This window comes from Corvus brachyrhynchos, unplaced genomic scaffold (assembly GCF_000691975.1).
Source record: "Corvus brachyrhynchos isolate BGI_N302 unplaced genomic scaffold, ASM69197v1 scaffold52, whole genome shotgun sequence".
Taxonomy (NCBI): domain Eukaryota; kingdom Metazoa; phylum Chordata; class Aves; order Passeriformes; family Corvidae; genus Corvus; species Corvus brachyrhynchos.
Genome location: NW_008237221.1, coordinates 1711452 through 1734639, shown reverse-complemented (window position 1 = coordinate 1734639; position 23188 = coordinate 1711452). Strand labels below are relative to the sequence as shown.

Here is a 23188-nt window from a genome sequence, read left to right as displayed (position 1 = left end):
TTCTCTGCATGTCCCTGGAGAGTAGGAACAACCCAAGTGTGTACAAAAGTGAGGGTGCTTTATGAGCCCCTTCTCTTTAATAAAAAAATCTGTTCATGTCATTCTTGTGTTTTTTGGTTGTTTTTGTTTGTTTGTTTGTTTTTCTGATATCTTCAGGGAGTGTCTGGAGAGGTAACCATGCTTTATATTGCTTCATCTGTTTCCATTGAAGAAAATATGTCCTGGTTACGGATTCAAATTTTCTAATTTTTGATTGGCAAATAGTCTTTCTGATTGCAGGCTTTGTTCTAGACAAGTTTTTTTTTTATTTTATTTTAGAGGAATATATTTTTCCAGGTCCTCCTACTTCCCTTATTTTTTTCCCACCCCTTTCTCATCACACACAGAAATGTAACTTGAAGTCATATCAATATTCTTAGTGTATAGCAGTGAGTGTATGAAAGCCCACCACCTTAACATGTATTTCAATTGGCCACTTAATTTTATAATGTCAAACTTAATCACATTTTGTGAAAATTAAGCCAGTGTATTTTTATATCTTTAATTATTTCTAAAGGCTATGGTTGTATTCATCTCTTAAATTTACAGCACAGGAATGTTATTTAAGGCAGTGTAGTAGTTAATGCTGGTCTGAAATCTGTGTTTGGTATTTTAATTGATAGTGGTGTTGAGGTTGTTCTCCTTATGCCCACCTTAAATAAACAATATAGATATTTTTAGTCTGTATCAGTCTGCATCTTGTGTTTGAATTCTTCTTTAAGTACTAGAACACAGGATAGCTACAAATCAGTCTTCTTCCTCACTGGAGGCATCCTGGTTCTTTGCTGGGCAATCCATGCTTGGTTTAGAGGATGTGTTAAGGGTGAGATAGTGTTTGTGTAACCAAATGCAGTTATGAAAGCTGAGATACAGAACCACCTTCTGGAAAACCCAATGCAATCTTGTTGGTTGTATAGTGCTGAATAAACTTGGTCCTTGTTTAGAATGCTGATTGGAAATAGTCTTGCGTTCCTACACTTTGTGTTTTCTCATACTGGGCTAATGTTCTGTGCTCAAGGCAGATCCAGTGTAGATTGAGGGTGTAGACTGAGCATGAGAAATAAATGTACTCTACAAGCTGATTTCACATCTCCAGTTTTAGATGGGATTGTTGGTGGTTTTGGAGATGTCAGGCTCTAATGCTCCTTTTCACATACAAAGGAGAAAATGAGAGGAGTAAATGGATTCAAAAAGTGCAACAAGTGTTACGTGAAATAGAAGTGGCAATATCTTCTGTGCTGGGACGTTTGGTTCATCTAAGAAATTTGAAGTAATGTAATGGGACTGTGGGAGAGAAGTGAAATGACTCAAAGAAGAAAGGTTAAGTCAAAACCAAAATGTCAGGGAAGAGGTTTTTGCTCAGGAAAAAAAGAAAAGAAATAAAGCACTGAACTTCAAGTTTTATTTGGATAGTCTTGCTTTATTGAAATAAAGTGAAATATTTCTTACATGTACCTGTATCTTTCTGAAAGTCAGGAGTACAGATTCTTGCCCAGCTCTTAAATTACTGATGTTACTAATAATAGTATTCAAGCTTTTATTTTTCAATCTGAATAAGCAAAACTACCCTCAGCAAAAAAAAGAAGTAATAAGGGTATCTAAGGTCCATTTCTTTCTACTTTTTTACTGTGAGGGTGCCTGAGTACTGGCAGAAGTTGTCCAGGGAGGTTTTGGAGTTTCCAAACTTTGAGATACTCAAAAGATGCTTGGACATGGTCTTGGCAGCCAGTTCTTGGTGTCCCTGCTTGAGCACGGGGTGGGCCAGGTGACCTCTGGAGGTCCTTGCCAACCTCAATCATTCCATGATTCTTCAGAGCTTTTCTCTGTGTGCACGGGGGAGGAAAATTCTGTACCTTTCATTCCTTTCAAATAGCAGTTATTTGGCAGGTACTCTAATGTGTGTAAGTATGAACTAATGTGCCTGGAACATAAATGTTTTTATAGGGCACAGTCTTATAGGTGCCTAATTGAGATTAAGTATTTACCTATGTACTTTAGGTGTCTTAATTTCTTTTTTATCCTGGACCATTACCAAGTATTCATTAGTGTCTATGACAGAATATTTCTATCTAGTCACTTCACCAAAGTTCTTAAAAATATTATTAATTCACTATTTTAAAATGATCATCAGAGTGTGAATCCTAGTATGTGTGCTGTGCAATATAAAAATTGTTCTGCCCTCAGCAGAATGGAGTGAGTTGTCAGTGGTAACCTTACTGTTGTGCAGAGGACTGGTAGAGGAGAGGAACTGGTGTGCTACAAGAGATCAGTGCTCATGGTTAGGATGCCTGAGGTCCTCATTCATGGTTGGATGCGCTGATTATGTAGAAAGCATAATTTTCAGGGTAAATGCCATATAAAGATTACCCTTAAGTAATCCTTTAGTTAAGCAGTGAGGGAAGAGGTTATAAAAATAGAAAAAACAATAAAGTAAAACACATGTTCTGCTTTTAACTATCAAGTAGTCTTTGCAGTGAAATATCCCCAAGCTGGGGTGAACCTTTGTGAGCAACAAGCTGGGTTCTCTTGTGGAGATGTGTACTGGCAAACAAAGAAAAATAAAAGTAAAATTGATATTTGAATATCAGTCTGATGGTTCCTTAATGGCCTGGATGCCTAAAGAAAGCATCCCAATCACTCTATTGCTCAAAATTAATTGAATTAGTGACGACACAGTCAAAAGTAAATCTGATTTTGTGTGTTATTTGGTATATTTATTTTTGCGAATCTAGCACTCAGCTGTTGGAGCGTTGTTCCATTTTCAGACTCGAGCAGATGCCGTGGTCTGTGGCCTCGTGGAAGTGTGATCTGTGCGTGCTCGGTGGCCGGGGCAGCGTGGGAGCTGTGCCTGAGCGGAGCCGGGAGCAGCAGTTCCGCAGCCGAGCGCTGGAGGGCTCCGCAGACTGACGGCTGCGGGAGGGATTTTAAGGAATTGCTGCATTGTACCTGCGCAGGGTTTAATGCTTGCCGGGCCATTTGGCTATTTGCCATAATTGGCTTTCCATTCCCTTGATTGGAATCATAGATAAAAATTTGCTAATCCACTTTCTTTGCTGAAAGTATTAGAAAAGTAATCCATCTTTTAAAAATGCTCGAACAAAATCATGTGGTATAAAGAGTACTTTATGGAATAATGAGATTAATGAGAACTGTAAGGCATATGCAATTTAAAACGTTTTTCTATGGGTTTAAGGGGAAAAATGCAATCTGGGCACTATAAAGACATAAGTACTTCCTTTTTTTATGCACTACCTTTTAAATGTGTATTACATGTTATGCTTTTGTCTACATGGCAAAATGTGAGCATATATTTAGGAAGAAGGATCTGGTATTTGTTTGTAATTTAAAAAATGTTTGAAAATACCTGATTCAAACTTCTTGGCTGTGTTTTATCCTCCCTCTCCCCTCTTCTGCCCACAGGGCATCAGAGCACGGATTTTAGAAACCCTTGTAATGCTCATTCTTCTTGCACTGCTTATCCTTGGAATCGTATGGGTGGCTTCAGCACTCATAGACAATGATGCTGCCAGTATGGAGTCTTTATATGGTATGGAATGCAAAAGAACCTTCACACCAGTTTCATTGTAGATACAGAAATGCGTGTTTCCAGTTAAATGTATTTCTAGTAGATGCTATGTGAGTGTTGCACAGGTTGTGAAGAAGGTGTATTAATTCAGCCAGCACCATTTCTTATGTTAAATTCTGTGACATAAGTAGCCTGTTTGTAATAAGCTAAAGCTGTGCTCGATGTTTTTTTTACAGACCTCTGGGAATTCTACCTCCCGTATTTATATTCCTGTATATCACTGATGGGATGCTTGTTGCTTTTGTGTAAGTATTTTCCTCATTATTCCAAAAGATGAAGGATTTTATGGTGGGGTTTTTTTTTTGTCTATTGTATTTAAATTTTTTTTTTTGTGGTTAAAGGAAACTTTTTGATTATGAAAGTCGAGTGGGATTTTCTTGTTCTGGGTAAATTTAAATTTAGATGTGAATTTTTTAGGTTTGGGTTCTGAAGTTTAAATAAATGGTACTTTACTTCTTCAATTTTTGTCAAACTTTACACCTCACCCAAAACAATTCCAACTTCTAACTTGTTAAAGCAGGTAGTTGAAAAACAGTTGAATTTCTCCATTCTGCAAAGAAAAGCACAATTTTTAAATGAAATGTCTGCAGGAAGTCGGTAGTACGGTGAGACAATTATTTTGGAACATTATGTCCTATATTCAGTATACTACCATTCTTCCTTTTGTAATTGAAAATGTTTCTGTATAGGCAGGAGTTGGAAGACAGTGCAGTCAGCTTTCATAATCACACAGCTGGTCTCTGGCCAGTCTGCAGGTCAGTTACACAATTGCATTTGAAACAAATGCAGTAAAAAACCAACCTTACATTGACTGGTCCTAACCAGAGTTCAGTCATGCATGTTTAGGGGAATAAGAAACATTATGGAAGACTCCAAATCCCACTTATAATCTCAGCCCCCTCCCTGAATAATTTCTAGAACACTGCTGAGAGGGACAGAATGTCTCCCTTTCTAGACTATTACGGTTTCGTCTCTTCTCCAAGCTTGGCAGGTTCAAAGCTTACATGGGGCTGTCACTGTGGAGAAAGAGTGGGGAGTGATAATTTGTAATACCCTTTAAACAGATCTGTCTATGAAAGAGACCTCGGTGAGTCTCCTTAGGTTCTCTGTATGCGCAGATTCGCAAATCTACTTTGGAGGAAGATGGGAGAATTAAACAATGTGCTTCTCAAAGTCTTATGCAGGCTGTTCTGAGTGGGATTGACAGAGGTGCTGAACACTTTAATGGGAAGTTGGTTTACAAAACTTCGAATCTGCCCTGTAGTTTGCTTCAGCAGAGCTGAAAACGCAGCCTCTGTTCTGGGGCTGTTGTAAACCAGGTCACCAAAATTATTGCGAATAAATACCAGGTTTTGGAAATGTTTAACTTAAACAAGCAAATCACTGAGGTGAAGGCCCTCCTAGCTGTTAGATCTGTGTAGCTGAAAGGGCCGTATACAGCAGTGGGGCAGCTGCTGGGGTAGTGCTTCTTTAGATCTTCAGTTGGCTTAATTGCTGAAGCAGTGTTTGAGTAAAGCCTATTGCCATGGTGATTTGGAGCATCACTTCCTTTTTCTTTTCTCCTTTTCCTGCAGGATTCTTCTGCAGTAAAGGCAGACTTAAGTTAGATTTTTGAATACTCTTGTATTTTTTCTGTAATACATAGTAGCTACAGTGAAATGCTAGTTAATAAAAATAAATGCAATCCTCACAATAAAATCTTGTCTCCTTTTTTTGGCAACATGTTTTATTATAGTGGAAACTATAAATGTACATCCTCATCCATGTAGTTATAAATTCCTGCATCTCCTACACGTTTCAGTATTTGAAGGCTGTTTTCCCTAAACTGTTGTTTTCTGCTAATAATTTTCTATTATCATGGTTGAGCCTTTCTACCAAGAAGCATACTTGCATCATTCCTGAAAACCATTACAGGCTAGAATCAGAAAGGGCCTGTTATTTCATAGAAAATAACCTAAAGTCTGGTAGCTGAGCCTACTATCAATGGAAGTTGAAGGATAACTTTCAGAGCATAGCAGCTTCAGGATCTCTTGGCCTTGCAGCTGCACCTGTGCTAAAAGATGAAACATGCCTGATAGGTTCTCCAGTGCTGTGGCCAGCCAGTGTCATTCCATCCAGGATATTGCAGTTGGCAGGTGTCTGTGCACTTTGTCTCATGATAATGGTCCCTGGGCTGCCTGAACTCCAGAACTGCAGTGAGAATCATTCAGCAGTGTTAACTGGCCCAGGGCGAATCATGCCAGGAATAGTTCTAACAATTTACTGGGGTAGGCAATCCAACCTTAAAGCCCAGGAATGTACTCTGGCACTGCTGAATTTACTAGTGAAGACATAGCCTCTGGGGCCACATGCTTTGAATAAATAATTAATTAGTTGAGCAAGTTTAAGATCTCTGATTATATGGTGTTCCTTGTTGACAAAAAAAAAAAATCACAGTTAAGCTCTTGGGGGGGAGAGATGCTTGTCTTGTTCAAAATTTGTGTGATTGCAGTGTGCTTAAAAGTTCATATTGGAGCTTTAAGCTCTTGCAGTTCTTTTCAAAACCAAAAAATGGTTATATGTGGACTAGCACACTGAGCATCCAAATAAAAAACTGGTCTTTGACTTACTAATGACAGTTTTGCATGCTCTTCCTTCCCCTGCAGTGTGCACGCCAGTGGGGCTCTCACGGATGTTTACAGTAATGGGTCAGTTGCTGGTGAAGCCGACAGTAAGTTCTACACAATTCTGTCCTCCTGTGCTACCTGTGAGAAGGTAGAATGGTATTTGGGTACTTTCTTCTAGAATGCTTACACTTCTACAGAGCTCTCCAGTTCATCAGAGTTTCTATAACCATTATTTATGTGCTTGTTTCACATTTTTCATATCACACAAAAGCCTGGTTTTTTCCGAAGTTTTTCTTGTAATAATACATACTTCCTCTGATTTTTCAATTTATGTCAGTGCTACTAGTATTATTTATTGCCAGTATTTCCTGCTGTGTTTTACCAGTGCCTGAAAAGTGTGGGCATATTCTGAGTTCAGGAGAAAAGAATACAAGAGCAAACAAAGTCTGGATAGCAAGAAGGGTACCTGGGGATACACATAGATGGGTGAAGTGTGGTTAGTTGTCATCTTTAAGAGCTTATTATATACAGATGCTCTTTGGTTCTTGTTCTGAATGCTGTGAGGGAAGGGAGAAGTTTGTACCATGTACAAGTGCTCTAGTGACTTGGGTGTCACATGTCCTAGTTTGTATTTACTGAAATTTGGATTCACTTAGATCTTGCATTCCTTTTCATTAGTCATTTCAACCCTGGAAATACAAAGAAAATATGTACTACTTATCTTATCTGTCAGCTTTAGTCTCAAAGCACCTGATAGCTGAGGTAGACAGACTTTATTCATTTGATTTTAGCTTCCGATAGCAACTTATATTTGCATGAAATACTGGCTTATATGAAAAGGTGCTTTTAATATAATTTTTCAAAATTTGTATTTATTTTTGCTTAAATTGAGTGTGAAGGTTGATAAGATTTGAATGTAGGACAGACATACTGTTCTGTCTCTTTAGATTGAAACTGAACATAAAAGCCTTAATTTGAAATAAAAACAGTAACTTTGCTTACAGTAAAGATACAGCTGTGTAACAGAATGGAATAATCTTCTGTGAAGTTCTTATTTGTGTCAGTGTTGTAAAGTTGTAGACTGTATTTAAAGTACAGCTTACTGAAGCAAAGTGAACCTGATTATGTAAGTGCAGTCAAGAAAACAAGTGTCTCTGATACTCAGTTCATGTTTCTGTTTCCAAATACAGATCCTGGAAGACCTAGATGAGCAGATGTATATCATCACTTTAGAAGAAGAAGCAATTCAGAGGAAGCTTAATGGTATGTGTGTTATACTGTAATGACAGTGCTTCAGGTTAAGTATTTAGAGTAGAGTGGTTCTGGTCAGGAGTATTGGTCTCACTGGTGTGCAGTCTTCTCTCTCAAAACAGAAAATTTCAACATCTTAGCCTGTAACAAATGCTAAAGGCGTACATTTCCTTGCTGGGTTTTCCAAGATTGGTTCTTTGTGTGTGGTTTGATTTTCTTTTTAAATTGTTCATCAGCTCTCTAATGTGGGAATGTTCTGAGCCTGAGAGAGCAATTGAAAAGTTTTCCAGACCTACCACCCTTATGCAAAATAGCTTGGATTGGTAAATGACTCTATTTCAGCCTTGTTTGAAGGACAATGAACAATTAGGAAAAGAGGCTTGACTTCCTGCAATATGAGCTTTGTTTTTAATTTGGAGGATTTTTTATGTTTCAGTTGATTGTTATTTAAAATCTCAGGTAGTAATTCATTAAAAATCAGAGCACTCCTTTATATTCTAGGAGTTACTTGGTGAATTTAATAATTTAAAAAATTCTATTAATAAGTAATGAAAATGAATAATTACAAAAATGTTTTTAGACTTACGGTATTTAATCTTACAATTTTGCATTTCTTGATAAGGTGTTTCTGTTATGAAGTATTTAAAAAACAGTATGAAGCTTTGGCAGAATAGAAAGGAGTGTTGCAACATGGCAGGCACCAATTATGGAAAATGTATTGGTTCTATAAACCTGGAAAGCATGTTGTACAAACCTTCTGTCTTGCTTTTAACTGCATGGATAAGCCATCCATCCACAATTTATACAACTACTGCAGTTTGGAAAATCAAGGAATGTTCATGTCATGACACATCCATTGTTGTGCTGTCTTACCTATTTTAATGTTTTTAATTTCCTGCTTTTTCTCTCCTACTTTTCAGTCTTCTGTCATATATCTCAATCTTTTCTTCTCTGAGGTCTCATTAAGTCTCCGTTTGAAGTTGCTTGGTCGGGGGAAGTACCTTTGATAGCGGAGATCATGGTGGTCATCCCTATTCCAGTGTTTAAAATTTGTGGAGGAGTAGTGATTAATTTGTGGAGAAGTAGTGACTTCTTTGTGCTGAAATCAGCCATAATTTCAGTTGAAAAGTAACATTCACCTTTTCAGTGTTGAAGGCTCAGGTGTTTATAGTGACACCCCTATGGATGTGCATTCACACACAGGCACACAAAAAGGTGCATGCAGCTTTGAAGCTGTGATAGGGTAATTATAATCATTCTGTGTGTTTGATGTTAGCTGGGAACTGTAAAATATTTGTAACTGAATATTTTATGTTGTCATGGTGATTCTGCTTGTGTACAACACAGAGGAATGACCCGATAGTTATTCAGGAATCTATTGGAAGCAGTGCAGACAGGGGTCTGCTACTCAGAAGGGGAATGTGGTTATTTAGGTGCTGCTCGGCTGCTCTTTTTCTTGCAGAAATCTCTCAACAGTTGCTTATGTTTCAGTTTAATATCACTTGTGGGGTGAACCTAGGCTGTTTGTAAGTCTACTAACTGGATATGGATTTAGGATGTGTGCAGGGGCCTCCTCTAACCACCAGCCAAGAGACTGGATATTCTTTCAGCTCATTGTTTGGTATGAAAAGTGGAACTGCAGCCCACCCATATTCCATGGACCACTCACCAGCCTGCTCTTGAGCAGTGAAAGACATGGGGCTTAAATGTCCTGAGACAGGAGAGGAACCGAATTCCCTCTGTTTCCAATGCTGAGGGAATGGCATTGACACCCCCATCTAAAGGAATGCTTGAGAACCCCTAGTTTGGTGTACAGAGAAAATGAATGGACTTAAGCTGACAAGTAAATGAAAATCTAAACTTGCAGGTAGCATGTAGTTGGGACAGGATGTTATATGTGCAAGAAGATACTCTGCAGGATTTTTGTGAGTAGTTACTTAAGTAAATTTAAGCATGGTTCTCAATATGACAAGCATGGAAAGCTTCATCTTCTCTTCCAGAAGTCTTTCTAATACATACAAATTATGCCAAAAAATTAGACATTGTTATTGCCAGAACTATGAGGGGACATGTTTATTGCATTTTAAAAAATGTGTATAAATGGGGGTGGTGCTAATTTCATCAGTGGACGTGCTGTGATGTTAGAGGCCATAATCTGTGTTTTAGTGCACAGATTGTAACTCTTTGTTGCTGTGTCACAGCAGATACATTCACCTACATGCTTCCTCTGCCATGGCCATTGCAACTCTTCCACAGTGTTGGTGATGGAAATCCATGTGCTTAAGTAACCCTGCTGGGCAGGTTTGCAGGAAGGTGCTCTGAAATACATACTTCATTTATATGTATAACTAAAGAGTTGAATTTTTATTAAAATGAAGAGGACCAGAGCAGAGGCTTAAGTGATACTTGATGATTGTAAAGCTCTTCATATTTGAAAATAAATCTATCTGTGAAACTGTAGATCTTCTTTGTGGGAACTAATTTTCTTCCTCCTCAGGTGTCTGCAGTGTCTAACTGAAAATCGGAGTAGGAGGGAGGGGAAAGTTTGATTGTGTTATCTACCCTAGTATTTTTATCTATTGAAGAGATACTGGGCTTTGGGAAAATGTTTGTTTCCAGTGTATTATATTTCAGTACCCACATCACTCCTACAGTCGAAGAATAAAGCTGGGACTTTTTTTATATAGAAAGAAAAAAGTTGCCTTCAGCTATTAGTTTTCCTGAATCCAAAGAGACGGGTGGGGTAGGATCAAAAATACTTACTTGATCAAAGTTATTGGCTCTGAAGGTATCCTTACCTATGTAAGAAAGATGAAAGGTGTTGTTTTTATTGCACACTAGTAACAGTGTAATTTTGAACTAATTGGTGGTGAACTGCCAATCACCTTGGGGGAATGCAAATAGATACTCTTACAATTTCCTTTGAGGTACTGAAATCTTATGTCGGGGCTGGAAGAAAAACAGAATAATACCGTTAAATTGACCTTAAATGAGCTGCTTTGTGGCTTTCTTGGAGAATCCCTTCTAACTTTTCATTGCTAGTCCAAACAAGTCTTGTCTACCAATTTGATTTATTGGCTAGACAGCGCTGACATTGAACTTTGTGCGTGTTTGAAATAAAGCTAATGTTAGAGAGCTTTTAAGAATTTAGCTGCATCCTTTTCAAATACTCTTTTGACTGATCTGAAACTTTGCCTCTCTCATAAAATATCCTTTTGTATAGCAACCTGTTGTTTGCAACTATTTTTAAGGGGGAACTACAACAGCACTTAGATATGATTCAGAATTTCTACTGAGCTGTCTCTTAGGGACCTAGTGTGATGACGCTGATTTGTTGGATAGACTCCCAAGAAATCAGTGTTTTGAGCTCCAGATTTTTATATTGAGGGAAGAAAACAACATATTTATATATATTGAATTGAGCTTTTCCTCAGAGACCCCTAAATCAGTTTCAGAGAAGAAGAAAATGTCAGATGCTGACCTGAGTTTTCCTTCTTGTTCAACTGCTTCCATGAAATCCTTTTCCCCACCTCACACTAATTAGTCATTCTATAAAACAGATGTTTTAGGTTTTTTTGGGGGTCATGCATCATCGCAAAAGCTTATTTTTATAGTCGTAATTAGCTTGGGTTTTTTTAAAAGACTTTTTCTGAAAACCTGGGGATTACGATAAATTTTTAAAAAAATACTGAGAAACGGACATTTGTATTTCAGGCGCTTCAAGTGATAAGATGTTGTAATGGAACAGTGTCTATAGGTCTTACTGGATAGTCCTGAGATTAGAGATATTTATATATTTGAAGCCCTGTAAATATTACCCCATACTCATTATGTCACTGATATCCAAGATAAATGTTTAGACATAGCACAGAAGTTATGTGTTATATGCAAAAATGTGTGTGAAGGAAACATTCAGTTAATTCAATTAAACTTTTAAAATTTTAAATGGTTGGATGTTTCATTGATGATTTGACTGCATTGAACAAATCAGTATTTAATAGTCTGCAATAAAAACAGTCGCCTTTATTCTTGTATTAAGATTACTGGATGGATGAGCAGACAACAGAAAATAAGAAAATAATGAGACTGGACTACAAAGTAGTGTTGCTGTGCCAGCAGTCTAAGTGCTGTTTAGATTTTGTAGGCAAGTGATCAAGATATGAGCTAAAAGCCTGGACAAGAATATTAATCTCATATAAATGTATTAGAGAGTGTTTAAAAAAAGTACATGGAGCGTGGTGCTCATACGGGTTAGCCCGCAGCCAAAGGTGGGGCTGAGAGTAGGGAATGGCCAGCAGGTGAAGGGTGTAAATGTAAATTAGCAAAACAATAACAGAGAGGACTTTGGGTTTAAGACCTTGAACTGTCACTGCCACAGTGTGTTATTGCAGAGTGAAATTGGCCTGGAATAGACAGAGAAAATATGAGCCCTTATTTTCAGGTGAGATTGCCCCACTTTCATCGCTTTTATTTCTGAACAAAGGTGAGTGGAGAGTGTTTTTAACTTACCCCAGGCAGAATATTTCCAGGTTGTGATTGCAGAAAGTGAAAGCTAAAGCAGAAATAATGGGATGGGAACTGAAACAGCAGATCTCTAGTCAGCATTGCAGAGCTGTGTCAGTGCCTGAACACAGTGTAGGGTTTGTAGAGGAATGGGCATCAAGGAGGGGAACCACAGTATGCTTGCACTGGGAAAGAGGAGTGGTTGGAAGAGAACGGAAGGTTGAAGAGAAAAAGGATGGAGAGAAAAAATGGGCTGGGTTTCTTCAAGGAGGTGTAGGGATAGGAAGAAAAGTTGCTGAGCAACTTTTAGGCAGAAAATTAATAGGAAGAAAGGAATTACTATGATGATTGTCTGGGTTCAGCTGGTGTAGAGGAGAAAGCTTGAGGAGTTGCACAACAGTGACGTGTATGTTGTAAACTGGAAAGGAAAGTGGAACAGGATGGTCTCACGGGTAGTTGTGGGAATATCTGATTGTGGCATGGAGGGATGGAGCAGGCAAATTGGCATGAGCAGAGGATCCATCAGCAAGGAGGTCAGCAGTATGGAAACTGAGCTTGCTGAGGAAAGGGAGGGAGGGGCAGAAGCTGAATCTGGAGCTCTGGCCAGTTTGGAGGCAAAGGTCCACTTTGCCTTTGAGTTGCTAAATAATAATGCTCCTGAAGGGCATCTGGGGATTCTTTACATCTTGGTGCAAGAATCACACAGGGATACAAGAATGAGGCATTTGAGACATTCTGTCACACTGTGGTCATTGGACTTGTGTTAAGGCATCAGCAAAACAGGCTAGGATCACAGGAGATGACACTGAAACCTCTGTGCTGAGCTCTTCTGGTTAGATGCTTCTGTTTTGGAAAAGTGTTTGAAGAGTGTCAAAGAAACACCAGCAGTTTAAAGTCACAAGTGCTAATATGATGCTTCCTAAATCTGAATTGTCACTGTGTGCCTTACAGTACTACAGTCAGTCACATCCAAAAGAAAATCGTGTCTTCTGTTTTAAAAGGTGTATCTTCCACAGTGGAATACCAGACGGTAGAGCTGGAACGTGAGCTGGAAAAAGTGAAAAGCAAGAAAACAAATCTAGGTAATGAACTTTCTAGTGTTTCATGTAGATTGTAGTTTACTAAATGACCTTAAAGGTGCTGTGTTTAGTTTGGAGCAGTTGCTTGATTGATTTCAGTTTGTTCTTAACCAAATTTGTGCATTTGCAAGTACATTACATGGAATCATTGCACCCCTCCAACAAAACAGTTCAAGTAGGGAGTCAGATTTGTATCTTATTTTTAACATTAGAGAAATTGTAACACTTGACTTCTTTGCATGGAGCTTTAAATATATGATATGCTTATGAATATTTGGGCATTACTTTCTTTTTGTGTTTGAATTATTTCTATAAAATTCAAATTGTGGTGGTTTTTTTTGTTGTTGTTTTGTTGTTTTTTTTTTTTTTTTCCTAAAAGCATCATCTGCTAATGATGTCTAGTGAAGTTAGTTTTGTCTTTCTTACCTTACAAGAGGAAAATAGTATTTAAATATCTGAAATGCTGTTCTGTTCCTTTAGGTCATGCTAAAATTTACATGTAAGCAATGTATTTTTAAATTCAGCAGATTTTAAACTTTGTGGAACTGCTGTGTGCTAGGGGAAGAAAAAAGTTATGGTGAAACATGCCTCTAAGAAGAATCTGCTTGTCTCTGTCTCCCCAGCCTTTCTCGAGAGAGGTTTCATGTTTTTGCTATTGCTTTGTACAGCTCTACATAGTGGATGTTCTTATCAGCTGGTTGATGTTTGTTCCAGATCAGGTTACTGTTGTTACTTATATTTATAATGAGCTTATAGATAGCTGAATGATTCTTACTTTTTTTATTCTAAGGTGATCTATGGTATTAAGCTTCTGTTTTTTCTCTTCTGAACAGAACGGAGGAAAAAAGCTTCTGCTTGGGAAAGGAATTTAGTCTATCCAGCTGTCATGATATTGCTACTGACTGAGACAGTAAGAACTTTCTTTTTTTTCCCCAACAAAAAGTATGAAGAGTTCTTTGGTCATTTGAGGGAATAGTTTTAAATTTTTTGAGGGATGTGTGTTTAAGCAACAGTCTTGATATTCTTTTCTTGACCATTTAAAAAAAAACTTGACGTTATGGAGTCTGGTGAGCATAAATGAGTAGATTTTAAAAATGTGGAATACTTTTCAATAACAAGACTGTTTCTACTTTTTTATAGTCCATTTCAGTTCTCTTAGTCGCTCTCAACATTCTTTACCTGTTGGTTGACGAGACTGCAATGCCAAAGGGATCAGGGGTAAAGTAAATTTCCCTTACAACTTTTATAACTTTAGTAAAGCTTTGGGGGCCTTACAGAAGTGCAAGTGTGAACTTTTGCTTTAGTAACACGGAAACTAATGAACCTTGACCTTGACTTTGCTTCTAGGTTTCATTGCTGTGCCCACACAAATGCTTATTACATGTCATGTTGTAGGGAGTTCTTACTAAAATAGTGCAGAAGCTTTATTTAGATACAGTGATGCAGTAAAGCAGATCGGTTATCTGGAGTTTGCAGTTCTGTCTTAGCAATACATTTCACTGCAGTTTGAAAGCTGCTGATGCCATTACATGAGGTGGGGGGACTTTGAGGGTAGGACATCAGAACGCCCCTGAAACACTGAAATTGAGAAAGGCTGTATTTCATGTAAGATGTTAAATGTTTTGTTCTTGGTAGGAGGTAACTTTGTGAACTGTTGTATGTATCTTATTTAATTATGCAAAGTATGTTTTTCCTTGTAGGGGCCTGGAATAGGAAATGCCTCCTTATCCACCTTTGGCTTTGTAGGAGCAGCACTTGAAATCATTTTGATTTTGTATCCTTTCTGTAAGAATTCTGTCTGTTAACAAGTATTCTGTCCAGTTTTCTGGGACACTGGTAATACACTAAGGCACTTGCCTGGAAAGAAGAAAGAGATGGGTCAGTCCTTCTCAAACACTTGAAGTTTTTTTGTTTCTTTTTTCTTTAGTTCTTAAGACTTTTAGGTAGCTGCTGAGAACTTGAATGAAACTTGCATTCCTTGGAGGTTCCTTTTTCCTTGATTCTCACAGCTATCTTATGGTATCTTCTGTCGTCGGCTTCTACAGTCTTCGTTTTTTTGAGAATTTCACTCCCAGGAAGGATGACACAACTATGACAAAGGTAAGGTGCAGTCTGGGATGGGGATGGCCCCCTCCTGTGTTTCTTGCCACCCAAGACAAACTGACTCTCTTAGTAATTGCCCTGAATGGCTCATTTGCAGTGATCACTGTTTGTTTGTAAGCTGCGTAAACACAAACTGGAAGATTTTCAAAATGCTGAATGAGTGGGAAAAAGGATGTGCTCTGTTTAGCTTGGATGGCATCCATTCACTTGTAAGAAGCCAGGAATGGCAGAGCTTGTTAACTGGCTATAGAAAAGCGAGTGAAAGAACTTTCTTCAAAAGAAACTTATTGCTAATGAGTAACTTTGATTGCGTTAACTGTACTTCAGGGAACTTGTATGAGATCTGAACAACGTGGTTGCTACAAGTAATACAAAGTAATTCAAATTTGAATAATGAAACTAAGACTGAGGAGGGCTATTCAGCAACATTTTGCAATCTGAAGCTAATTTGACTTTCTTCAATTTAGCAATGGCTTTAGAATCACCAATGCTGTTACCTAATTCAGAGGAGCATGCCTAGGTTTTTGGCAATATATTCCCACAGCTGACAAGGGGAAGTGATCAGTAACCAAGGAACAGATGCTGAATTTAATTATTTTTTCAGTATATTTCATTGTTTCTGGTTTTTTGTTTGTTTGTTTTGTTTTTTTGGTTTTTTTTAAGTAATGGATGAAGGTATTTTCCAACAAATTGTTGGAAGTGAGAAAGTGGGTATGCACACAGAATGATTAGAGTAATAAGTAGTAGATAGTTGGAATGTTCTTAATATTTCCTATTGATTGTTTACAGTACACCAGGAATAGTGTAGAAATAAATAGTGAATGTACAAGTGTCTACCTACTTTCAAGTTTTCTATTTTTTTTTTTCTTTTGGCTTCTGATAGAACTAGACCTGAAGAAAATGATCCCTTTTGAAAGAAAGTTTCAATTACTCTTTTTAAAGGCTTTAGAAGAACAAGAGTAAAATCTAACAGCTGTGAATTTTTTCATACTATTTAAAGTAGACAACAGGCATTGAATTGAAAGGAAGCTCTTTGTTGTAATTTTTTAAATAATGCTAATCCTGCAAGCAGTTACATCCAAGGCTTAAGCTGATGTATCAGTCATCTATTCTAAGCCCATGGAATTGTTCTTTTATAAAACATTCACAGGAAGTAAGTAAACAGTTGATGCTTTGCAGCATGGTAGTTTTGAATTATTTTGAATCTGAGCATATATAACACTGATTAAAAGCACATGAATACATATTTGATTTTTTCTTGGATCATCTTTGTCTTGTTTAACACCATGTGGAGAGCAGTGACAGAAGTCAGCAAGACTAACAATATGTTACTGTAAATCGCTTTAGGTTCAGTTTTAAGAATATGCCTTTTAAGATTTCTTCTTTTTCATCTTGACCACTGATTTTCTTTGTGTTCCCTTCAACAATCCCGTTTATCATTTAAATGCTGTTTGTCGTTTTCAAACAGATAATTGGAAACTGTGTCTCCATCTTGGTGCTGAGCTCTGCTTTGCCAGTGATGTCAAGGACACTGGGTAAGTGAAATGGAAGTCATAGTAAAGGATGTTTAATTGAATTAAAAAAAAATACAAGAAAAAAGAAGAACCTGTAGCTGTATTTTCCATAGTATGTATTTAATTTGCCATCACTTTCAGTGGAAAGAGCACGTATCCATGGCCTTCATTTCTACACCAACATGAGCTGTTGAGCATACATCTATGTGCATGAACTGCAGAACTTGCTTTCTAAAAAGAAAAAGATGATAAGCGTTTTTTAGAGAATATATTATTTTAAGAAGGTCAGATTTGAAACTTCTTAAAACGGGAGACTGTGACATGAAAAGATAGGAAAACTGATTGTCCAGAGCAGTATGAAATAGTTTCCTGGTCACTGTGAAATTAATGCTTAGTTCCTGTGAAAAATTTGGGATTCGGTGTCTGAAATTTGAGGTAGCACTGAGTGCAGAAGTTAATGACTCTTCATTTACTAAGTTTTTTAATCAGCAGTGATACCAGGCTACTTTCATTTTCCCTAGAATAATATGTTTGTATTTTTTGCTACTTCATTTTTCAAGTTTAACAATTTGGAGTCTACCATAGCAGAACTGAAGAACTTCTGATTTTATTGCTAAGAACTAACAGTAGCAATTGAAGTAGTTAAGCTGTTTTAACCAGCTGGAAAGTCGTGTTGTATCATCACTTCATTTAGGTAATCTTCAGCTTGAATTCTTGAAGTTAAATTGCAAGGCTATTACATGTTTAAGTAGTGCAGAATCCTTGTAGCTAATGTGAATTTCATTGGGAACATTAAATAGAACAAAACAAAAATCTTCACCTCAGGCTGTACAAGTCTTAAGTACAAGCTTAGAAGTTTGAGCTCAGGCCCACAGACCCGCAGTGTGTGCTCAGTAGTTTTACAGCTGGTTTTCTTTTCAGTGAGAATACTCTTGAATCAAGAGTAGTTCATGTTTTGTAGTAAACTATACTGTGTATTCTCATGCTATGTATACCCACAGATGAAGTGTTTTAATAAACTATAAATCATTTCTATAGCAAATGAAAAACCCTCTGTAATGCATTTTGGAGTGTGGAATCTTAAAATACTCATTTTAGAACTTACTTTAAAAAAATCTGTAGTAAAACTTCATGAAAATGCAAAAGAGTAATTCACATATTTAAAGTAGTGCAGTTTTAAAATATAACCAGTATGATAAAGGTTTAAGAAGTAAAATGGTTCTAGCATGTGGAGCCAGATGTTACATTGGAAAATCACTGTTTTAGAACAGAATCATAATGTAAGTTTGTGTCCACTAAGTTACTGCATTCAAGACTTGTTTAAAAGAAAATAAAATTAATTGTTAATGATCCATGAGATTAACAGCTGATAATAACCAGATTCTGTGGCAGTAAGTGTACACGCTGGGCCCATTGTTGTCTCATAGGAAACAGATTAATGGTAAAACTCACTTAAAAACCAGACTAACAAGTGAAATTCCTGAATAGTTTGCCATAGAGATAAATAAAAGAAGAAAAAAGATGGAACAATTAACACCCAGCTAACAAACGCACAGTCACAGCTGTCCAAACAGGATTAATAGAGTGTATTAGAGTACAGTGAGTCATGTGGTGCTTTGCAGAAATATCAATGTGTGTTGCACTACATGCCACTGCCCTGTGGCACTGAATAGATGAAAAGAAATAAATATGTTAAGCAGATCCATAGTCTTTTCACTTTATTAAAAAAGCGAGTTTCTAGACTATACAGAAAAGACTAGACTTTATCCTTATGGGAAAGGTGAAAAAGCAAAAGTTATCTAAGGCATCTACTGCCATTTTTCAACTTTTAAAAATGGAAATGGAGTTTCTTACATGTTTCATGGCATTCTAATTAGATATGTAGGTGGTGGATATGTCTAATCTGTCATTCTTCTAGAACTCCAGGAAAGTTTTTAACTAAAATAAATTATTTTACTGAAATAAGTTAACTCATATTTTCCCAGGACTTTTCAGCCTTTTAGTAGCCCTTCAAAAATGTTTCCCACCAGCACCATATTTCTAATCACAGAGAAACAAATTGGGAGCAAGGCACTTAATAGTCAAGAATACAAAACCAAAGAATTGCAGAGGAAATTGAACTTTCTAGCATACAGAAGTTTTCCTAGAATTCTACACTTGAGTATTATGTGCAAGTAAATGGGGATTTTAAATTTATTTGTGTGTGCTGTCTAAAACCTACTATTTGTTGTTAACCTGAAGAATTCTTTAATAGTTTATTTGGTAAAATTTTATCAGCGTTTGTGTGTATATATTTGTGCCACTAGATCAGTAATTGAACAAAAACTTAAGCTTAAGAGTTATTAAAATTCTTGGGTTTTTTTCTCCGTGGGCTGAGTAGATACTGCTTCTTGTAAGAAAGTCATCAAAACCTTTTTAACCTTTTTCTCCCATGAGTTTACAGACTGTTACTGTGTCAGGTCTTTTCTGATGAGCAGTGACTTCTTCTGTTTGTAAGAAGAAATTGAATGTAATTTATGGACAATAATTTTCCCACCTACTCTAACAGAAGTGTCAGGGTTCATTTCTGTTTGTCCTTGTAACATGACTCCATGGCTCACTGTTCTTCTGGACCTCTATGTGTCAAGGAATGTTATTCTTTTTCCAGAGAATTCCAGTGCTCTGCCTGTTTTGTTCCTTTTCCTTTAAAGTTCTGGAAGCCTGTACATTCAAACCTGACTTTCTTAATTTTCATGTGGCTCCACAGTCTGACTAAAACACTGCTGCTTTGGAAATGTTAAGGACACTGTTTGCCTTCAAATGGGAAAGCAGCTCTGTGTTTATTGTCCTTCATCTCTTTACTAGTTAATTCAGCTGGTTTCTTCTTTCTGTGCTAAGACCTTCTGTGCTTTTTTGGTATTTCTCCCTGCCTCTTTTGCTATTTTGATCAGTGATTGTTTTGTTTCATCCTTTGAAACTTCTTCTTTTCATTTCAGTATGTTTTCCTTAGATACCAAATTCAGTAATGTTTTAATTTAATTGACTGTACAAGTGTGTGTATCTTTTAACATTGTGATACCTGCCTTGCAAGTCTTGGGTATCCAGGTACAGTGAGATTCCTAAGTGTCAGGTTTACCCACGGAAGAAATGTAACTGACCCTTAATTCTGTCTCTTCATTTATTATCACTTGAGAAGTCAGTTTTTAAAAGCCCCAAAACACTTTCAAAATACGATGATAGAAAATCAGGAGCTTTTAGGAGTTTCAGATCCAGGGCTGTTTTGTGATTGCCTTCTTTGCTGCTGCCATTTTAGTTCTGGGACAGAATCAGCTTCCTTTTTTGCACTGTTGTGAGGGCACACGTCACTCTGACTTTGTCTGTGCCCTAGGTTTTTTGGGAATAAACTGCTTTTGAATCCTGGACAATGGTCATGTGGCTGTCATCTCAATGTTCTGCCATGTATTCAGTACTCCATGACACCTGACAAAGGAACCAACCTGTGGTTCTTCCTCTTCTGCCTTCTGGGATGGGCCCTACACCTTTTAGACGTTTCCATGTTTCAGAAGAATGTTGTTCCTTAATTAGTGATTGACAGGCCTTTGATCAGCACAAAGCCCGAGTGCCAGGGTTGGAGGTGCACTGTGAAGACCTGTCAGCACCATCTTTCAGCCTAACTCTTTTCCTTCTGTGCAAATGCTCCATGGCTGTAGTGGTGGGCCGATCCAGGAGAAAAACTCTAGTTGGAAAGATGTCTTTAAACTTTGGTTTCAAAAGCAGTGCTCTGGAATAAGACTTAAAAGGCTTAGTGTTTACCATAAGTTGTTGTGGCTCTCATAGAAAGGCTGTTTGCTACCTGTATTTTTTTAATAAAAAAAGCTCACAGTGCATTTCATTCTTTTCTCAAATCATTAAGGATTTCATAGAAACTGTGGTTTTAAGCAGTTTTCATACTAAAGCTGATTTTTTCCTAGTTACATTTATTGAACTTATTAAAAGAGTTCTTATTTAGAATAGACAATTCATTTCAACTCCCATTATTCAAGCGTTTTACTATGAAATTTAAAAAACATTTTGGTAAAGGTGTCTTAGAGTTTTACAGTGAGCAACAAAGTAGAACATGACTTCAAGAGCATTGTCTTGTGTGTTTAACCATGTGTCTTCTGGTATGTTGTCTGTAAGAATTTTGCATCCAAATGTAAATGTAATATAATGAAATTTCTGTGTTTCCTAAAACATTGTTATGAATATTTTGATCTAAATCTTGCATGGAATTTAACAGGAATCACCAGATTTGATCTGCTTGGAGACTTCGGAAGGTTCAACTGGCTGGGGAACTTCTATATTGTGTTATCTTACAACCTGCTCTTTGCTATCGTGACAACATTGTGTCTGGTCAGAAAGTTCACTTCTGCTGTGCGAGAAGAGCTCCTGAAGGCAATAGGTAACACAGCCCTGAAAATTCTCTGTGTGCTTGAACATTCCCTTTCTCCACCATTGACATCTTGATGTGCTACTGGTAAAGTTCTGTCACAGCTCACAGAATACTTTTTTTTTGGTGGAAATTCCTCTAAGTTAAGGTGTGAGGATGAGTAACGTTGTGTTGTTTTTTGAAGAGTGCAGAGCTAAGGTACAATGTTGATTTTAATGATATGCGTGTGGTACTTACTGATCTGCAGTTGGATTTTCAGTCTTTGGAGAATGCAGAAACATTCTCATTGCTATGAGCAATTATTCCACATTAAAACTTCACCTTGTGTATGGGTTGGCTTTTTTCTTTTTTGTTTAAAGCAACTTATTAGTTCCCTAAAAATAGCTAGCAGAGATCTTAACTGCTTTGTTGTCATGCTTTTTTTTGAGCATCTAATCAGAAAATCTTTGTACGCAATGTACGGAACCTTAGTAACTGGTTGAGTAAAAACTCTACCTGATACAATCAAAAGTTTGATCAAATTTTGCATTGATATTTCTTGACTATAGAAGAAAGGATTGAAACACATTTGATACTTAGAGGATAAAATGTTGGGGGTTTTTTTATTGTTGTTGCTTCATCTTATCTTTACTAATTAGGAAAGCTCCTATCTCTTTAGATCCCCAGAGTAGTATTTACTTAAATTGAGAGGACTAAAGGTAACTGAGGATTCAGTTTGCATCATCTAGAAGTTACTCATGTTAGTTTTCACTGCTTTCAGAGTTGTGATGCAGAAAAATCCAGTCACTTCCCAGAGAGCACCTCTGCTGGTGGGAAATTAGGTTAAAATTACTGTAAAATAATTAGAAAGATAATGTTGAATAAAGAATCATAAATGTTGAAGGCAGATTAACAAATTTCAAAACGCAGGCACAGTAGGGTAGTGGTCACTGGGTTTGACACAAGCAGGGAGTTACAAACCCTGAAATGTGTAGGTTCCTGACACAATTGTGTTTGTTTTCAGTGCTGTACATAACAAAAGGTGTCTGTTAAAAACTGTCCCATGGAATTCAAAGAATGAGAACCAAAATTGGCCTATGACCAAAAAATTCACAGAATTACAAATAAGACACCATTAAGGCGATTTTAGTTTTTTGGTAGTGCAGTAAATTTTGGAATTCCAGTTCCAAAAATGGAAGAAATTTAACTTTGTACATCGTGGCACTTAAGTAAAACATTCAGTGTAGTCTACACTAAATGAATAAGAAACTCTTCAGTTTTGATCCTTAATTTTAGAGACTTGATAGGAGACTTCAGAGAGAAACTGTAGCAAGCAAGGAAGGACTGACATCATGCCTCTTTTGAATAAAATATGGCTAAATTTGCCGTCTTTCCTCATCTTCCTCACCCCCAAAATAACAAAAAAAGAGAGTAATTTAACTGCTTCCCTGGGGCACGATGTGAGGAATTAGCACTCAAAATAGAGAATTGTGCAATAAGAACAAATGGCTGGAAACAGAGATAAATCAGTAATAATATAGTCCTAAAAATGTAATTAGACATATAAATAGTTTAGAGAAGTGATCTGGTCATCACCAATGACATTAAGATCAGCAATGGTTGATTTACAAGAAGATGCTGTAATTTAAAAGAAATATTTTAGGTAATTATTTAGGTCTTTGTAGGCAACAGGGTAAATTATTGCAAGTCTCTCTTGGTTCTTAACATCTGAGTCTGTGATTTAAGCAATGGGAAGTTAGGATTCTCTGGCTTCCATGCTTGTCCACTGTAATGGGCTTTTCTCACTTAACACCGAGGGGATTTCCCAGAAGCAATTCTTACAGGAGATAGAACATCAGTTGTGGTCTTCAGCAAATGTGAAGTCCACAATCCCAAAGTAGAATTTGGATTGTTTGTGTTCTTTTGAATACCTGTGTGCATGAAACAAGGGGGAGTCTTAGTTTTTTCTTATTCTGTAATGTTTTGCAGGACTAGATAAACTTAATCTATCAAACAATCCAAGAGACTCGGAGACAAAGCCTTCTGCAAATGGCCATCAGAAAACACTGTGATAACAGTCACCTGCAGTCAACAGAGCTGAAAACATCAACCTCATGGCA

General features: G+C 37.1%; 1 protein-coding gene across 1 annotated transcript in view; it reads left to right on the top strand.

The window, feature by feature from the left end:
* The window catches only part of LMBR1 (limb development membrane protein 1), a gene marked incomplete at its 5' end in the record, with an annotated part of 55296 nt that overhangs the window by 24618 nt on the left and 7490 nt on the right, over positions 1-23188 (top strand). The window contains 12 exons of the mRNA XM_017728898.1: positions 3460-3586; positions 3802-3870; positions 6271-6335; positions 7422-7494; positions 12987-13067; positions 13898-13974; positions 14205-14282; positions 14765-14838; positions 15074-15164; positions 16636-16702; positions 20940-21101; positions 23058-23188. Coding sequence (XP_017584387.1) covers positions 3460-3586; positions 3802-3870; positions 6271-6335; positions 7422-7494; positions 12987-13067; positions 13898-13974; positions 14205-14282; positions 14765-14838; positions 15074-15164; positions 16636-16702; positions 20940-21101; positions 23058-23140 — 1047 coding nt within the window. The remainder of the gene's footprint in view (positions 1-3459; positions 3587-3801; positions 3871-6270; positions 6336-7421; positions 7495-12986; positions 13068-13897; positions 13975-14204; positions 14283-14764; positions 14839-15073; positions 15165-16635; positions 16703-20939; positions 21102-23057) is intronic.